Genomic DNA, 17,598 nt, shown 5'->3' with positions numbered 1-17,598 from the left:
GTTTCTGTATAAAAATATTGTACAACTTTTTTTTCTCTGAAAAAGAACAATATTGCATGTTTTCACACACACGCTATTACCTCTTTTTTTTCTTTCTATAGGGGAAATAAATTCAGGGTCAAAGTCAATATATTATTGTAGAGTAAAGGAAAATTGATACCACTTCACAAATTAGTTTTAGGTTTCTTCATTAGGCCATGGAACTTGGTGAGTGAGCTGTGAAAGGGTTACTTTTACTCTGTTTTATTTTTTGTTGTTCTCGAAAACCTTTGCCACAATACCTTTCACATTAAAGTGAATTGGATTATGCGTTGGCTTCGTTCGTCGCATACTTGTCCCAACATTCTTTAAGCTACGCTCGTTTTAAGGACAAAGGGGTTTTAAAATTGTAATCCACTCAGATTCAAAACCCGTCTCATAATAATAATAATAATGATGATGATCACTAATGGAAAAACAAAATATTGTCCTAAAATAATTATTAGTTTTTAATATAATATAAATTATTTTTTCTTATTTTTTATAATATTGATAATATGGACTACAAAAATTAAAAAAGAATTAATAATTATAAACTTAATTTTATAAAGTTGTTATTTTTCTTCATTTATTTTATTAGTTTTTCTTCATATGTTTAAAATATCCTAGATTCACAATTATAACGGCACAAAGGCGATACCATTTATTATATTGCAATTTCACCATTGGTGGAATGTTATTAATATTGATGTCGCATAATGTTGACATTCTTTATAATTTAAATCGTGTGTCTATATTTTTTATTTTAATTATATATTTAATTAAATTTATTTATTTTTAAAATTATGAAAATTTTATTATGCTACTATGTTTTTTCTACAAATATAAAATTATCATTTTTATTTAAATATTTAAGACTTTATGATGGATTTGAAACATGGAAGACTACTACTAAAAATTATAGGCCAAAAAAGTAAAAAAAAAAATGATAAATTTTAAAGGATTTTACAAAGACAAGTAATTGGGGTTTGAAGAGATAAATCATAGTAGATGTTTAAATATGTGAATCGAAAGAAAAAAAAAAGATGTTCAAATATGTTTATTTTGTGTAGAAAATAAGAATATAAAATTTTCAAGTAACAGAAATTGTCGATATAACTAAATTTACTTAATTTGAGAAATATATGAACTTAATTATCTTGAAAAAAATCGAAAGAGAACAATCATGAAATCAAAGTACAATCATGTCTATTATTATTTAGCGAACTTTAAAATGTTCTTAAGGTAAAATATTATTATGTGGAAAGATGGCAGGCAATGTAGGTGGTTAATATAAAATATCTTTTATAAATGAAAACACCCTTAGTTGGTCTAACTTCCATTTATTTTTTATGTGTATATCTTTTTTATAGAAAAAATAGTTTTATTTACATGTCTATTTATAAGTTTTATAAACTATTAATAATATTTTAAAATATATTATTATAATTTTCAAATTCTTAAATATGTTACACATACATCTATCACGGATAATAAAGAGAGAAATAGTTTTAAAAATAAAAAAAATCATATAAGATAAAATAATAATTATATTTTTAAATTTATACGCTATCTTTAAAATATATATAAAAAAATACTGATGACTAAATAAGCTTTTAAGTCAATATACATTAGCAAAAATGATATGTCAATATGATTTGACCATTTTGATCATTGGGTACTCTTTTTCAACGACCTGTTTCTTAGGTAGCTAAAATTTTATCAAAAGAAGTATCAATGCTAATTAAATTCGTAATTCTCCGAGGAAACATTCTAAAAATGAGTTAGTATTTATAATTTTTAGATGAATTTAATTGGGTTATAATGACATTGTAATATTTTTATATGATTATTTAATCAAAGATTATAGTACAATTAAAATTATTAATTTTATATAACATTATTTTAAAAATTGTATTCAAAGTGATTTTTGATTGATTAACTGCATAAATATTTTTAAATTGACGTTTCCCAAAATTAAATTCCTTTTATATGAATTTTATATAACAATAATTTCACGCATCGACCTAAGAAAAAATGTCTAAGCATTTATCATATTCAAAAGAGCTTAAAAAACCTCATTTCTCTCTTATTATGGGAAAAAAAAGGATAATGATATTTTCAAAAAGGAAGATTATAAGCCACTTGATGGCTGTTACCTATTGGCACCCACCCTACCTAAGTATGAGTGGATATTATCTTTTTATCAAATCATCATGCACTTGTATACTCATTATTAAACAAGAGGTCTTATATATCATTATATCAACTAACACATGTAACGTAAATAGGAAGTAGGACTACAGCAACCTTGCCTAATGTAATTTATCTATGCTTGTTAATCAAAAAATAAATTAAACGAATCATTATAAAAATAAAATTAGATTTATCTCCTATGGTTTGTTTGATTTGATGAAAAACAAGAGAAGGAAGGGACTGTGGATGGAAACATTGGAAAGAAAATATAGAAATTTTTAATCCTTTCATTATTTGGAAGCATCAAAAGAGAGAAAGTAAGGGGGAAAAATTAGTGAAATTTCACTTAAAAATTTATTCCAATTTGAAAAGAAATGAGAGAATAAACAAGTACGTATAAATATATAATACAAAATTATCCTTACCTGCATATCATATTTTTTATTTGAGATATTTATATTAATTTTCACACACACACACACACACACACACACACACACACACACACACACACACACACACACACACACACACACACACACACACACACACACACACACACACACACACACACACACACACACACACACACACACACACACACACACACACACACACACACACACACACACACACACACACACACACACACACACACACACACACACACACACACACACACACACACACACACACACACACACACACACACACACACACACACACACAACACACACACACACACACACACACACACACACACACACACACACACACACACACACACACACACACACACACACACACACAACACACACAACACACACACACACACACACACACACACACACACACACACACACACACACACACACACACACACACACACACACACACACACACACACACACACACACACACACACACACACACACACACACACACACACACACACACACACACACACACACATTCTTTTTTCTTTTCACTTTATCTTTTACCAAATAATTTAAAAAAATCATTTCACTTTCTACTTTTTTTTTCCTTTCCCTTTCTTTTCTTCACTTTTTTATCCTAAACCAAAGATACCATTAAACTTTTAATATGTAAATTTATTTATTAAATTATCATAAATAATTTTATTTAACATTTTCTTAATTTATAATAGTGCAAGCCTTTATCTAATAAAAGAAAAGATACAAAAACATAATAATAAATAATACGAAGAAAATAAACGATAACGTTAATTATTTTTTAAAAAATAAAAACACTAATGAGACTTGTTGCATGAGTGTGTGAGTATTTACTCTTAAGATACTAGTATTGTTAATTAAATAATTATTAAGTTTTAATTCTTTAAAAATATATTAATAATAAATAAATAAGTTTTAAAGACCTAAAACCATAACTTCAACCACATGAACCCGACCGTAGGCAAGTGTAGGAGTGTGGGGAAAAAAAATTGGTTCAAACCGAATTGGTTTTGAAATCAACCTGATTTTTAAAATAAGTTTGGTTTGAATCGAATTATTTTTCTAAACCAATTAAGTTATGCAAACTATTTTTTTAGTTTTTTAATTAAAAATATTTGAAAATTAATTTGAAATTAGTTTGGTTCGTAAATCAGTTTAAAATTGATTTATATATAATCAGTTATTTTAGATCAGTTTAAAAGAATCGATTCTTTAAATTAAAATAGTTTGATTTGATTTATTTTTATCGATTTTTGCACACCCCTAAATCAGGATGATTTGCGCCACAAAACACAAATATTAAACAGTGGGCTCGATTTCTATATTGAATTAATTGAATGAGCATAGTACACACTTTAAAACGGTCAATGGTGATTTAATACTTAATACTATATATTATAAAACGGGTATCAGATTTGGGGTGTTAACTGTTAAGAGTGGACTTTAGGGTCCACACAATTCTTTGTTACTCAACTTACATGAAAGAGACTGTTTGTTGTGTTATTAATTGTTTATTACTAATTTATGCATGTATCAGATAACTTAACACTGAGGGAAGAGAAAAGGTGCTAAAAAAAGAAAAGAAAATAGTGGTAAACGAACAGCATGCAGCATGCAGCATGCAGCATGCTTGAAGGTCAACCCTTTTTCTGATGTGAGACTGATTCACTGTGACTGAGCCATGAACATTGCTTTCTGCTGAAGCATTGCATTTGTGATAAGTGATAACTCATCCATGTGGCTCCATCAAACCAGTATCTCATTTCAGGATTTTGGTTTACATGTTAGTTAAGTTCAGTTTCAAATACAATAGTTAATTTGTTTTGAATACGTACGGTATATATTTGAAAATACTAATTTAGAGAAATCAATTGATTTATGAATTATATATATATATATATATATATGATGAAATTTAATTAGTAATTACATTACTACTTAAAAAAGTTATATGCATTTTTCATTTGATCTTGCTCATTAACATATGGTTTAATTTTTCATTTCTCACAATAAAAAATATTAAAATACATTTTGTCCTAAAATAAGTGTGGTTATAAGTTATTTTATATGGATAAAAAAATTAATAAATAAATAAAATAGAATAATAATTTTACAAAACTAATATTATTAAATAAATAAAAAGAATGATATTAATATTAGATTCAAAAATTAAAATATTGATGAAAAAAACCCATTAATATTACATTAAAAATTCAAATACAATATTTATTTTGCAATATTTTTTTTTAAATATAACATTTTTCTTAGGAGGAGGAGACAGTAGTATTGTAAAATATTCAAATTAAAATATAAAATTCAATATAAGTATTACTTAAAATAATGTATATATTCTAATTATGTTTTAAATTTTATTGTACTTCTAATGTAATTTAAGAGAATTAGATTTCTGTAAAAAAAAAATAAAAAAGAGAGAGAGAGAGTATTTGATGAATAACAATGGTATGCCATGGTTGTGGAACATGGGTGTGCCGACTTGTAAGGAAAAGTTGCGGTGCTTGATGCACGTGATATCAGGGAACGCTCGCCACGTGCACTTCCTTCGATCGTGTTTAACGAGATTCATTCACTTTTCAACGGGATTCTCGTTGACTTTGATTCTATCATCAAAACCAACGCTCACAAATCACATTTCACTGTTGCCACCATCAATCATCAACATTATATAAATTTTTCCCTTTATTTTTTAAATTTTAAGTTAATTTTACTCAGGAATTTTTTTTTAACCACTAAAATTTATATGAAAAAATAGGTGTGTTTAGTTTATATTTTCATTTACTGTTTTTATTTTTTATTTTCATTTTTTAAAAATTATTTTCATTTTTAAAAGATTAGAACTTTGGAAACATGTTTGGTTTGACTTTTTGAGTTTTGTTTTTAAAACATAAAAATTATCTCATTTTTATTTTACCCAAACAAGGTCCTGTCTAAACTGAAAATCAGATTTTATTGTTTTCAGTTTTTGGTTTATTTGAAAAAATATTTTCACTATTACTATTTTATATTTCTAATGAAAATAAAAAACAAAAAATAACCAAACTAAACATTCTTTTAAATTCTCATTTTCAATTTCACTATATCATTAAATATCAAATATTCATATAGAAAATGAAAATTTAAGAGTTTTATAGAAGAGAGAGTTGATAAAAAAAGACTGAACTTAATTACTTAATTTTAAAATAAAATATATGTAAGAACTTATTTTAAATACACATGTATTGGTTAAAAAATGAGAATAACTAAACTACTAGGTAAGATACCTTAAAAAAAAAACTAAACTACTCAGCTCAAACAACATTTGATGGTTTCCTCTCTTTACAAACGAGTACGAATCTCTAGTTCTCTATTACGGCAGGTGAGCATTTGTCTTCTTGTTTAATATCTTTAAATATGACCCTAACATACCAACTAATAATATTAAAATAATATATTTTAACTATAATTTCTTAAAAAGGATCCTTTTTTTTAATAAATAAGATTTAATAATCAAGTAAGAATGATAAAATGACATTTTTAAGTTAAAATTCCTTTAAAATGATAAAAGTGAAAATCATTTACATAATCATGATAATTTCAATAATTTGCAAATTAACACAAATTAAAGAAATGTTAAATATCGTGTATGATAAAGAAATTAATAAAAAAAATAGATAATAACAATCTATGTGTAATATTTATACATAAACTTTCTTTGTCTCAATTCATTTTAATAAAGAATAAAAAATGTTTTTCTTAAATAGTTCAAACTGTTTTTCCGTCACTTTTATTTTATCAATTTTTTACCAATTTGGCTTTGACCCATTCATTACTGGTCTTTTTGCTCACTTGATTTTCTGTGTTATCAAAACTGTCAAGTATCAACTCAACAGGTGACTATAACAATTTTCCAACTGATTTGATCTGTTTTCTTTTAATTCTTCGTCGTCACCATACACTTTATCATAATATCTTAAGCAAGCCAAATCTATTAAAAGAGATTAATCTTTTAAATAGATTTTCAATATCTTGATAAATTAATTGTTTACTCTCTATCATAATACATTACATACATGAGTTCACCCCAAAAAAAAAAAAATAGTGCATGTGTTTGTTTTAGATTTTTTTTTACCTATTTTAACTCAAATATCAACCTCAAAAATAAAAACTCAAATATCTTTACAGCAATTGTTAAGAGGCAGGTCCACAAACAAAAACAGTCCCAACTTGCAACTTCCTCCAAACAAAGCACTTATGAAACGTTTGAACTTTTTTCTCCAACATAACCTTACTTAAATAATTAACTATCACTCTCCAAATTAGCTTTTCTTTCGTGTTATTCCTCTCAAATGATATCATTTTAAAAGTTATATTTTTAAAACGATATCATTCTAAATCAAAGCTACCTCATTTTAAAAGAATAACACAAAAAAGACAGCAGAAAAATCAGGTTCATCAACCTCATACTCTCTCACCTTCTAAGCTATTCATTTATTATTTTGTTAAGAAAAAGGGAATCTTGATAAATTTTTATCAATATTATTCTTAAAAAGCATCCCTCCAATTATTTTTATTTGTTTTCCCCATTTATCTATCCCAAAATATCGTTTGGCCAAGGAAAGAAACCAAACCAAACCAGTAGTCACTCCTCACTGCTAGTCTCTCTACTCACTATTCTCTATTCACCTTCTCTCTCATGAATGGTTAACATTAACATTTTCATTTCCATTTCACTTTCATTATTACAACCATGCCATCGCGTCCGCCGCCACTCTCTCCTCCTGCCACCGCCGCATCTCATCGGCGCCAAATAATCCTCTGCGGCGCAATTGGCGGCGCGCTCTTTCTAACGGCGCTAATAATCTCCGTCACGATTTTCATCTACCGCAAGCTCTCCTACTCCCGAACGGCGCCGTTCGAGCACAACCAGCGCCGTTTCTCGTACTCCGTTCTCCGCCGCGCCACCAACTCGTTCTCGCCCTCCACAAAGCTCGGCCACGGAGGCTTCGGTTCGGTTCACAAAGCAACCCTCCCTTCCGGCCAGACCGTGGCGCTTAAAGTGATGGACTCGCCCGGTTCGCTTCAGGGAGAGAGAGAGTTCCACAACGAACTAACGCTGTGTTCGAATCTTAAATCTCCATTTGTGATTGCGTTGCTCGGTTTTTCCTCGGACCGGCGTGGAAAAAAGCTTGTTTTGGTTTACGAGCTGATGCCGAACCGGAGTTTACAGGACGCGCTTCTGGACCGAAGGTGTCCGGAGCTGATGAGCTGGGGGAAGAGGTTCGACATCGCGGTTTCGGTGGCGATGGGTTTGGAGTATTTGCATCATGAGTGTGACCCGCCGGTGATTCATGGTGATATTAAGCCGAGCAATGTGTTGCTGGATAGGGATTTTAGGGCGAAGATTGGGGATTTTGGGCTTGCTAGGGTTAAGAATGTGGAGGATCTGGAAATGGTGGATGAGAAGAAGAAAGATGAGGAATTTAGTGTTTTGGAGGGAGAAAGTGTGGTGGATGTTGACCGGTCGCCGGAGAGTTGTCCGGTGAGGGTTGCGGAGTATTCGGATGCTTCGCCGGTGGGGGGTGATAAGTTAAGTGTTGTGTCTGATGGTGGGGGGTGTTTTGAGAGTGTGGATAGTGGGAGTGTGAGTGTGAATGTGAATAAGAAGAAGTGTGGCGGTGGTGGTTCGGGGAGGGATTGGTGGTGGAGGCAGGAGAGTGGGGGAGGAGGGGAATCCGGGAGGGTGAAGGATTATGTGATGGAGTGGATTGGGAGTGAGATAAAGAAGGAGGAACCGAAGAGCGAATGGGTTGATTCGTGTTCGTCGTCGTCTCCAAAGGTGGAGAATGGGAATGAGAATGAGAAGAATAAGAAGAAGAAGGAGAGGAAAAGGTTGGATTGGTGGGCTTCGCTCGATGAGGAGAAGGTGAAGGGAAAGGCGAAGAAGAATAGGAAGCCGAGGGAGTGGTGGAAGGAGGAGTTTTGCGAGGAGTTGTCGAAGAAGAGTAGGAAGAAGAAGAGGGGGTTGGAGTGGTGGCAGAGGGAGGAGGAAGGGGTGGAGCAGAAGAGGAAGAGGAAGAATAAGAGGAGTAGAGGGAGTATTGATTGGTGGTTGGATGGGTTGAGTGGGGAGATAAGGAACAATGGGAGGAGGAATAGCCAGGATTGGGGGGTTAGTGGGGATGTGCAAAAGAGTGGTGGAATTAGCAGCACGCCTAGTATGAGGGGGACCGTGTGTTACATTGCTCCTGAGTATGGTGGTGGAGGGCAATTGTCTGAGAAGTGTGATGTGTACAGTTTTGGGGTTCTGCTTTTGGTTCTGGTGGCCGGGAGGCGGCCGCTGCAGGTGACAGCCTCACCTATTTCGGAGTTTGAGAGGGCCAATTTGATTTCCTGGGCCAGGCAGCTTGCTCACAATGGGAGGCTCTTGGATCTTGTTGACACTTCTATCCATTCCTTGGATAAGGAGCAGGCACTGCTCTGCGTCACTATTGCCTTGTTGTGTTTGCAGAGGTCCCCTGGGAAGAGGCCTTCCATGAAGGAGGTTGTGGGGATGCTTAGTGGGGAAGCTGAGCCGCCACACTTGCCTTTCGAGTTCTCGCCTTCACCGCCATCGAATTTCCCGTTCAAGGCACGAAAGAAGGCTCGGTGAGTGTGTGTGATAATGGTTGTTCTTGTCATGATCATTAACTTGTGAGATTGTATGGTTTTAGTTTTAGGTAAACTCTAATTGATTTTCTTCCTCACCAATTTGTAGAAACTAATGCAGAAAAGAAAGGGGGAAAAATAGTGTTACAAGCCTTATTGCATAAATCCATCCATTTCTTCCCTTTCTGATTTTTGTTTTGTTATGGTTCTTTCTATCTTTCCATCATATGACTGTTTTATTCTGACCTGGTTCTTGCTTTTTAATCTGAAAGAACTTTTTGGGTGCATGATTCTGGCACGAATGCGTGTCTTTGCCTCTACAAAGTTGTTGAATTTCTGGAAATTTCGGGTCCTTTAAAGTTGAAAGAACATTTCTTTTACTTTTGAAGCTATTTTGGCTTGGCCCCCTTTTTAAAGAATATTTTTGTTTAGTGCCTTCTGACTCTAACTGTGCAAGATTTTCAATTTTCATGACCTTAGTGTCTGCAAAGGACCCAAGGAAGATTTATTTATCTTTTTGGTTGTTCAAACTTTATAAAGTTATATGCACAATTTGCCATTGCTGGTAGTATCTAGGTTTCAGTTGCAGCGAACACATCGTGGGCCCAATCGCGTCTTCTACAAGTAATTATGATGTTACTTTGAGCTAAGTGGTGGCTCCACTGTCCCTGGAAATGAAAGAAGAATAATATCATTTTATCATCAGTGCTTGGACCAACGACAAGCCTTTCTTTCATAAGCTTTAACCCCTTGGGAACAAATAAAGAGCACAGATTCTTATCGAAAGGCTATAGCTAACCATCCTTGAAAAACCTAACAAAATAATTAGTAGTATATGGCTGGCTCTTCAATAGAAGTACAGAAATACCCTTTTATTTTTAATGTCAATATTCCATGATGCCATAGCAATGTCTTTTTCCCAATCCTACATTAGAGATCAACTTTTTCTAAAGTTTTGGGAAAGCTTGCGCTTGGTAATTCTATTTTTGAATTGACTGCTCTTACTCATATCTTGGATGACCTGTGGTTTAAGGACTCGGATGCCTGTAAATTGCTGCACAATTGGGGTAGCAAAGTTTTCGTACAAAAATTAAGTCATTTGTGCATTTGCCAATATATTGCCTGACTCTGATCAGTCATAGTGCATAATTTATGGAAATGATTTGAATTTAGCAAGTATTAGCAATTGAAGAATTAATGAAAACAAATGTAGCAATGATGTTGTAAGCCGCTGTATGAACTTCAAGGTCTGACAATATGTTGTTGCAACACTATACATCTTGTTTATCATTCTTGGTTGGTAACTTTCAAGACTTGAAATCATTGACCTCGTCTAAGATTTAACAATTTGTTCCATGCTGCCTTTCTAAAATAATCCTATTGATGTTTTTCACTTGGTATGCATCCATTCTTAATTTCTTATTGCTACTTGCCGATTTATTTCCGTGTAGCTATGTGCATAATCTTCTTGATATTGACATGATACACTGAACTAGAAATTTTGTACTTTACTTTTAACAAAACCATGTCATCAAAGAGGGAACATCAATTCATATGGCAGGTAAAGACGTACTAGATTCTGACTTTTGGGGTTATCAGCTTGAGTAGCCTAACTTGCATTGCTGAAAAAGCTTAACTTCTTGCATGTTGGGAGCCATTAAGCCAATGCGAATCAAAAGTAGTAGCAGGACACTTGTAATCATAGTGAGGTAGGCGTGGCTAGCAGAGCCTTCAATACTTATTAAAGAATAAAAAAATAAAAAAGAATTAATGAAAATTAATATTTTAATATGTGCAATGGATATAATAAATTATATAATTAAAATGTATAATTGGATAAATTATTAAATGTTTTATATAATTAAAATTTGTAATAGATAATATTTTTAATCATATAAATTATATTTTGAATTTAAGATGAACCGTTTATATTGGGTTGAAAAGGTTATTTTTAATTATTGGTATTTTTAATTAATAAAATTTAATTTATAAATAAAAATGAAAAGGATAGACTAAAAGAGATAACGGATTATAAAATCAAGAATACTGATAAAGATGAAAGAAAAGTGGTTTGAGATGGTTAAATCTTTATTGGTGTGATTGTTAAATCAAATTAAATTTAAGAATAAAATTTAAAAATACAGTTTGCAGGAATAAAAAGTTAAAATAATAAATTAAATATCCAATATAGAGAATTAGAATATGGCATGTTCAACAAGAGTGAAAATAACTTCTAAAAGTGCTCATATCTAACATTACTCTTAAAAATACTTATGTAAAACTAACTTCTAAAAACACTTTTATTAAAAAACGAAGATTCAAATTTATAATATAAAAGGAGATTATAATGTTTTAGTATATTAAAAAGAAAAATACTATTCAGTGTCTCAAGGACACTAATTAAGAAATAACAAATAGAAAGTTTTTATTGAAAAGTATAGCAATACAATGCTTTACCATTTCTAATGCAACTCTAATACTAAAATCTTTCTATTTATTAATTTTTTAACTAATTCTCTTAGGCGTCGTTGGTTAGCAAGACTTATTGTAAAATTAGTGTAATGTTTATTTATTCATTTATTTGGAATCTTGTACAATTATTTTAAGTAGTCTGCTTAACTTGCATTTGCCAAAGAAAAATGTATATATGATTGCTTAATGAATTCAATAATGTAAATTAAACTAAGACTTAGTTGTGGTGATAATCGGCATGTCCGTGCAAGTGTGTAATGTTTCTCCTCTTGCCATGTGTGAATCCAACAATGTGTGATGAATTGGAGGATGTTATCCTTAGCGCCAAAACCACGTCTAAATTGGTTGGTTCCTTGGTGGCATCACGATATGAGATGAATGATGCGTTACATTGGGTAGCTTAAATTTGCGATGCAGTTTGGAGTATGGTTGTTGTGTGAAATAAATAACTACAGAAGTGGTCCATGTACAAGTGATGCATTTATTACTACTTACTAGTGGTTGCACTGCACATTCATAAATGCGATAGCATTTGAAATCTGATGGATCACGTATCAACCCTGAGGTGTATCAAAGAACTTCGATCAGGCTATGAAATAATTAGTTTCCCCTTTTAAATTTTAGTATGTTTTAAATAATCATTTTTTAAAAAAATTAGGAATTTGTTGTTTTTAAATTTTATTTTTTATTTTGAATTATTTACCGAATTAAATTATTCCGCATTAATAAAATAGAAAATAATATTTTCAAATTAATTTTTATTATTAATATTAAAAATATTTAACGAATTAAATCTTTATATACAACTTTGTAGAGATGATTATTTTAAAATAGATGAGATCTTTATTAGCTTGACTTGTACATGGAAATGTTAATGGATAGGCCTGCTCAGGTTAACTCTTATTGGGTCGGATCTAATGCCTTCATTTAGCTATTCATTCGCTGAAGTCCATCTAAAGGCTTCATCAAACAATACCACCATGTTAAGCTCATTGAAATTTGGACCCAAAGAATGAAGGGTTATTCTTCCTACATCATCAGGAATTTTTTTTATATCCAACAATTAAAGTGAATTGGTCAAATTGTCCTTCACTTAAAATTAAAATACACCCATCCCCTCCCTTGTGTTTTAGCATTCGTCCCCCCTTTGTGCTATCCTAAGTCTCTCCTCTTTGTTCATCCCACCATTCATCTACATCATTTTGTGGATCATCTTGTTGGCGGTGTAATCTCCTGCTATTGCCATTGTCATGAGTACCCTTATCTCCTCAACGGTGTGTTTGTTTAATTTTTACTGTGTTAAACTCATACAAATTATCAATCTGTATGGATTATACAGATTACCAATCCATATGAACCTTATGAATTGTCAATCCATATGAATCATACGGATTGTCAATCTGTTTGTTTATTAGAACACACATCCTTCAACTTGCATATGGAAAAAACTTACCTCCTCTGTTGTTGTACCGCAACACCCCCACGACAATCACGAACTACGAACGAACCATCATGACAATGCACCTTCACCAAACCAACCACAACAACAAAGGAGGAGCTCACCCAAAACAAAGAATGGTGTATGAAGAAAAAAAAATAGAACAAACCAAAGAAGAAGAAATAAACAGGGGTAAGGTTAGAATTTTAAATTTATGTTGGGTGTAGAAGAATTTATGTTAGATGCAGGAAGAAAAACCTAAGAATGAAAGTTTCTTTTGCAATCCATGAAAAACAAAAAAATAAAGAGCTAGGTTGTTACTTCTTGTACCCAAAAATATGGAGAAAACATGCATTGGAGCAAGAGACCATCGTAATATGGCAATACATACAAGATCCTATTATAATCTTGCAACAAATGGGGATGTAACTTTTGCCTCACTGGTTAAATCCACTCTTGGTGAATATGTAAGGTCATGTTCATTTTCTTCAATAGAGTAAATGCACCCACTATTAGGCCACATTGTTCGCGAAAAGAAAAAACCGGAAGAAATGATTTCATCTTATCATGTTTATATAGAAGCTTGCACTCTGGCCACGGATTATGTTCAAACAAAGACTAATTATTACCATGTTTGTTGTTTCACAAGAAGGCACACCATTTCATAGAGAGGACTTGTGTAACCCATAAGTGGAACAACCAAAAACCAATCCAATGAAAGAAAAAAAAACCAAAAACCGAACGGATTAAATATATACAATTAAATCCGAAATCTAATCCAATCCAAATCGAACTTTGTACATATGTATATATAAATACTATTAGAAAAAATGACCATTCAAAAAATATGTAAATTGGATCAAAATGAGAGATATAATATGAAAAATGATTGTCATCATCCTATAACTAATTAGAACATCTGTATTTTAAAATTATTTAAACACAATATTTTAAATCAATATATTAGTGTTTTGTACTGATATAATACATTTTCTTCGTTTGTATACTCTAAAAGTATATAATTTTAATCCAAACCCTAATTGTAATGCATTTTCACCCATAAAGTAATTAATAACAATTAATTATTTAAATTAAAAATCTAGTTGGGAAGTTCGCACCTCCAAAGTCGACTTCTCAATCAAGAAAAAATCCCCCTTGAAAAATCGGCATCCTAAAGCTGATTTCTCTTCGACATAAAGGAAAAAAAAAGAGATGACTATCTTGCTAGATAATTTGGTAATTAATTTTTTATGATTTTTAAAATAAAATTTATTATAAATATGTTTTTAGTCCAATAAAATAAGTACATTTCGATTTTGGTTCTTATAATTTTTTTCTTCCACTCCATTCCTCTAAGTTTGAAATTATTATTTTTTATCTCCCTAAAATGTAAAATGAATGGATTATTATTTCATGACCTAAAAGAAAATGTTACCGCTTGTTGCAATATATGAGAGTCAAGTGATATCAAAAGACATTAAAATAAACTAACCCACCAAAATATATATCAAATATAAAACAATCAAAATATATAATAATAATAATAATAAATCATCAAAAGTTATCAATAATCAATATAACCTTCAAACACAATCATCAAAATCAATCATCAAAGAAAGACAATCAACATAACTATCAAACACAGTCATCAAAGACAATAAAAAAAAACTAAATCAAAAGGAATCATAAAAAGCAATCATCAATGACAATAAAAAGCAATCATCAAAGACAATCAAAACTCAATAAAACAACATTCGTAAAAAACAATCATCAAAGTCAATCAAAACTCAATAAAAAACAGTCATAAAAAATTAAGAGGGGGTAAATTACCGCTTCGTGTCTTTTCAAAATGGTTTGAAGATATGTGTCATTTAAAAAAAAAATTTCTGATTTTTTTCACGGGTAATCAATTACAGGTGTGGTAGTAATCGATTACAGAGTGATATATTGAAAGGTCATAACTTTTGAATTTGAATTTCAAGAGTTCCGTGGCTGATAATCGATTATAAACCTCTGGTAATTGATTACAAGTTCAAAATTCAAATTCAAACCCCTCTTTAATAACTATTTTTTAAAATTATCCTATGATAATCAATTACAATGCCTAATAATCAATCAATAACCAGAACCTTGAATATCATGTTTTGAAAACACTTTAGTCTCAGAAGTATTACTTTACCTCAAAACAAAATAATATAGTAAGAAAAAATTAATTGTGTCTGAAATAAAAAGTTTCATATCTAATTAAAAAAACATTTTATTACCCTAATAATAATGATGTTAAATTTATGCGGCTAAAAACTGCATGGTGCATATATACATTGATGGGCAAACGATAAAAATGAGTATTTTTTTTCAAATTTACTAGGAGTAAAATTTAAATTAATATTTTTGTTAAATAAATATATAATATATTTTAATATTTTTATTTAAATTTAAGTCTTTTTATTATTTTTTACATTCATAAAAAAATCATAACATAATTTATAACTTCAATTTAGATTTGAATGTATTAATTTAAATTTGACTCCATTTAATAAATTTGAAAAAAAACAAGTATTCCCTTCTGATGGTTTGCCCTACATTGGGATCATCTCCATGCAAGACGCTACCCTACCCTACCCATGACAACTGACAACAGTCACTCATTTACCTTCTTCACAGTTCACACTCACATTCGCTTTCAATAAATCTTCCTTTCTTCTCAGTTTTCTTTCAACAAAAACAACAATGTCCGAACCACCACCACCTTCTTCCTCCGCCATGGACCCCTACGACTTCCTCAAAATCAAACTCAACCCTGACGGCAATTCCCTAACCCGAAACTACGTCGTTCCAACAGTGCCCCCTTCGGCCACCACCCCCTCTTCCGAACCAGCTCTCTCAAAAGATATCCCTCTCAACCCAACCACCAACACCTCCCTCCGCCTCTTCCTCCCAAACCCCCCTCCCCCCTCTGCCGCCAAACTCCCCCTCATAATATACTTCCACGGCGGCGGCTTCATCCTCTACCACCCCTCCTCCCTCATCTTCCACCGCTCCTGCGCCGCCCTCGCCGCCTCCCTCCCCGCCATCATCGCCTCCGTTGATTACCGCCTCTGCCCCGAACACCGCCTCCCCGCCGCCTACCACGACGCCCTCGAAGCCCTCCATTGGGCCCAGGCCCAGGCCCAAGCCCAAGCCCAATCAGACCCGTGGCTCCGCGACTATGTAGACTTCTCAAAAACCTTCCTCATGGGAAGCAGCGCCGGGGGAAACATCGCCTTCTTCACAGCCCTAAATTCTCTCTCCCTCTCACTCTCACCTCTAAAAATCCTCGGTGTAATCATGAACATCCCTTATTTCAGTGGGGTCCACCGTTCCGACTCGGAGCTCCGACTTGTCGACGATCGCATCCTTCCGTTACCGGCGAACGACCTCATGTGGTCCCTCTCGCTGCCAGAGGGCGCGGATCGCGACCACGTGTACTGCAATCCGACGGCTGTGGATAACGAACACGGCGACGCGATCGGACGGTTGCCGCCGTGCTTCATCAACGGATACGGTGGGGATCCCTTGGTGGACAAGCAGAAGGAGTTGGTGAAGATTCTGGAGGCGCGTGGGGTGCGCGTGGACGCGCGTTTTGTGGAGGACGGGTTTCATGCTGTGGAGCTCTTTGATCAGGCTAAGGCATTTGCTTTGGGGCAAAACATTAAGAACTTTATACTTTCTATTACTTCTCAATCCTCCATGTGACTTCTCCTGGAATATCCACCTCGTGTGATTCTCTGGGTATAATATCATTTTTGTCTTTTATATTTTAGTATATGTTGTTTAAAATAAATAAATATGTAATCCAGGTTTTAATTTCCAAAGTTGCATTGTTATCGATGAAGACTAGAATTCTTCGAGCTGTAATGGTTTCGATCTGAATTTGTTATGCATTGCTGTATGTACTCTTGTACTCTTGTTGTATTGTTGTGTGACTTCTACATATGTTAATAGTTAAATAATTACATATATTGACAATAGCTATAAATATTGTTATATAATGTAGTATATATATGCAGTTGAAAATACCGATCGATCCTCACACTATAATTACATATTGAGAAGAGCTATTTGTTATGGAAAGTTTTACACGGATAATGTGTACATCCTAGCTTGTTAGTGTATATATAATTCAGATTTTATTGATTTTCTTCTCGGGAAAAGTAGGTAATCAATCAGATTGTATTTAATTACTAGTAACAATACATTTTTTTTTATCAGCAAAAAGTATATTTCATTGTACGGGTACCAGTGGACTAGTAACAATACATGAGTACTGGATGAGTGATTACAGTATTAATGATATTATGTCTTAAGTTTTCGTAGCAT

The 17,598-nt window shown here is 32.4% G+C and overlaps 2 protein-coding genes across 2 annotated transcripts; both read left to right on the top strand.

The window, feature by feature from the left end:
- The first annotated feature begins 7,271 nt into the window (after nucleotides 1–7,271).
- LOC114418526 (receptor-like serine/threonine-protein kinase At2g45590) lies at nucleotides 7,272–9,709 on the top strand. The gene has a single exon (XM_028383933.1). It carries the CDS (start codon nucleotides 7,432–7,434, stop codon nucleotides 9,331–9,333), a length of 1,902 nt encoding a protein of 633 aa, XP_028239734.1. The 5' UTR covers nucleotides 7,272–7,431; the 3' UTR covers nucleotides 9,334–9,709.
- Nucleotides 9,710–15,865: 6,156 nt separating this feature from the next.
- LOC114418525 (probable carboxylesterase 8) lies at nucleotides 15,866–17,249 on the top strand. The gene has a single exon (XM_028383932.1). It carries the CDS (start codon nucleotides 15,970–15,972, stop codon nucleotides 16,972–16,974), a length of 1,005 nt encoding a protein of 334 aa, XP_028239733.1. The 5' UTR covers nucleotides 15,866–15,969; the 3' UTR covers nucleotides 16,975–17,249.
- The last annotated feature ends 349 nt before the right edge of the window (nucleotides 17,250–17,598 follow it).

This window comes from Glycine soja, chromosome 7 (genome assembly GCF_004193775.1).
Source record: "Glycine soja cultivar W05 chromosome 7, ASM419377v2, whole genome shotgun sequence".
In the NCBI taxonomy this organism is placed as follows: Eukaryota; Viridiplantae; Streptophyta; class Magnoliopsida; order Fabales; family Fabaceae; genus Glycine; species Glycine soja.
This window is presented reverse-complemented; position numbering and strand designations above follow the sequence as displayed.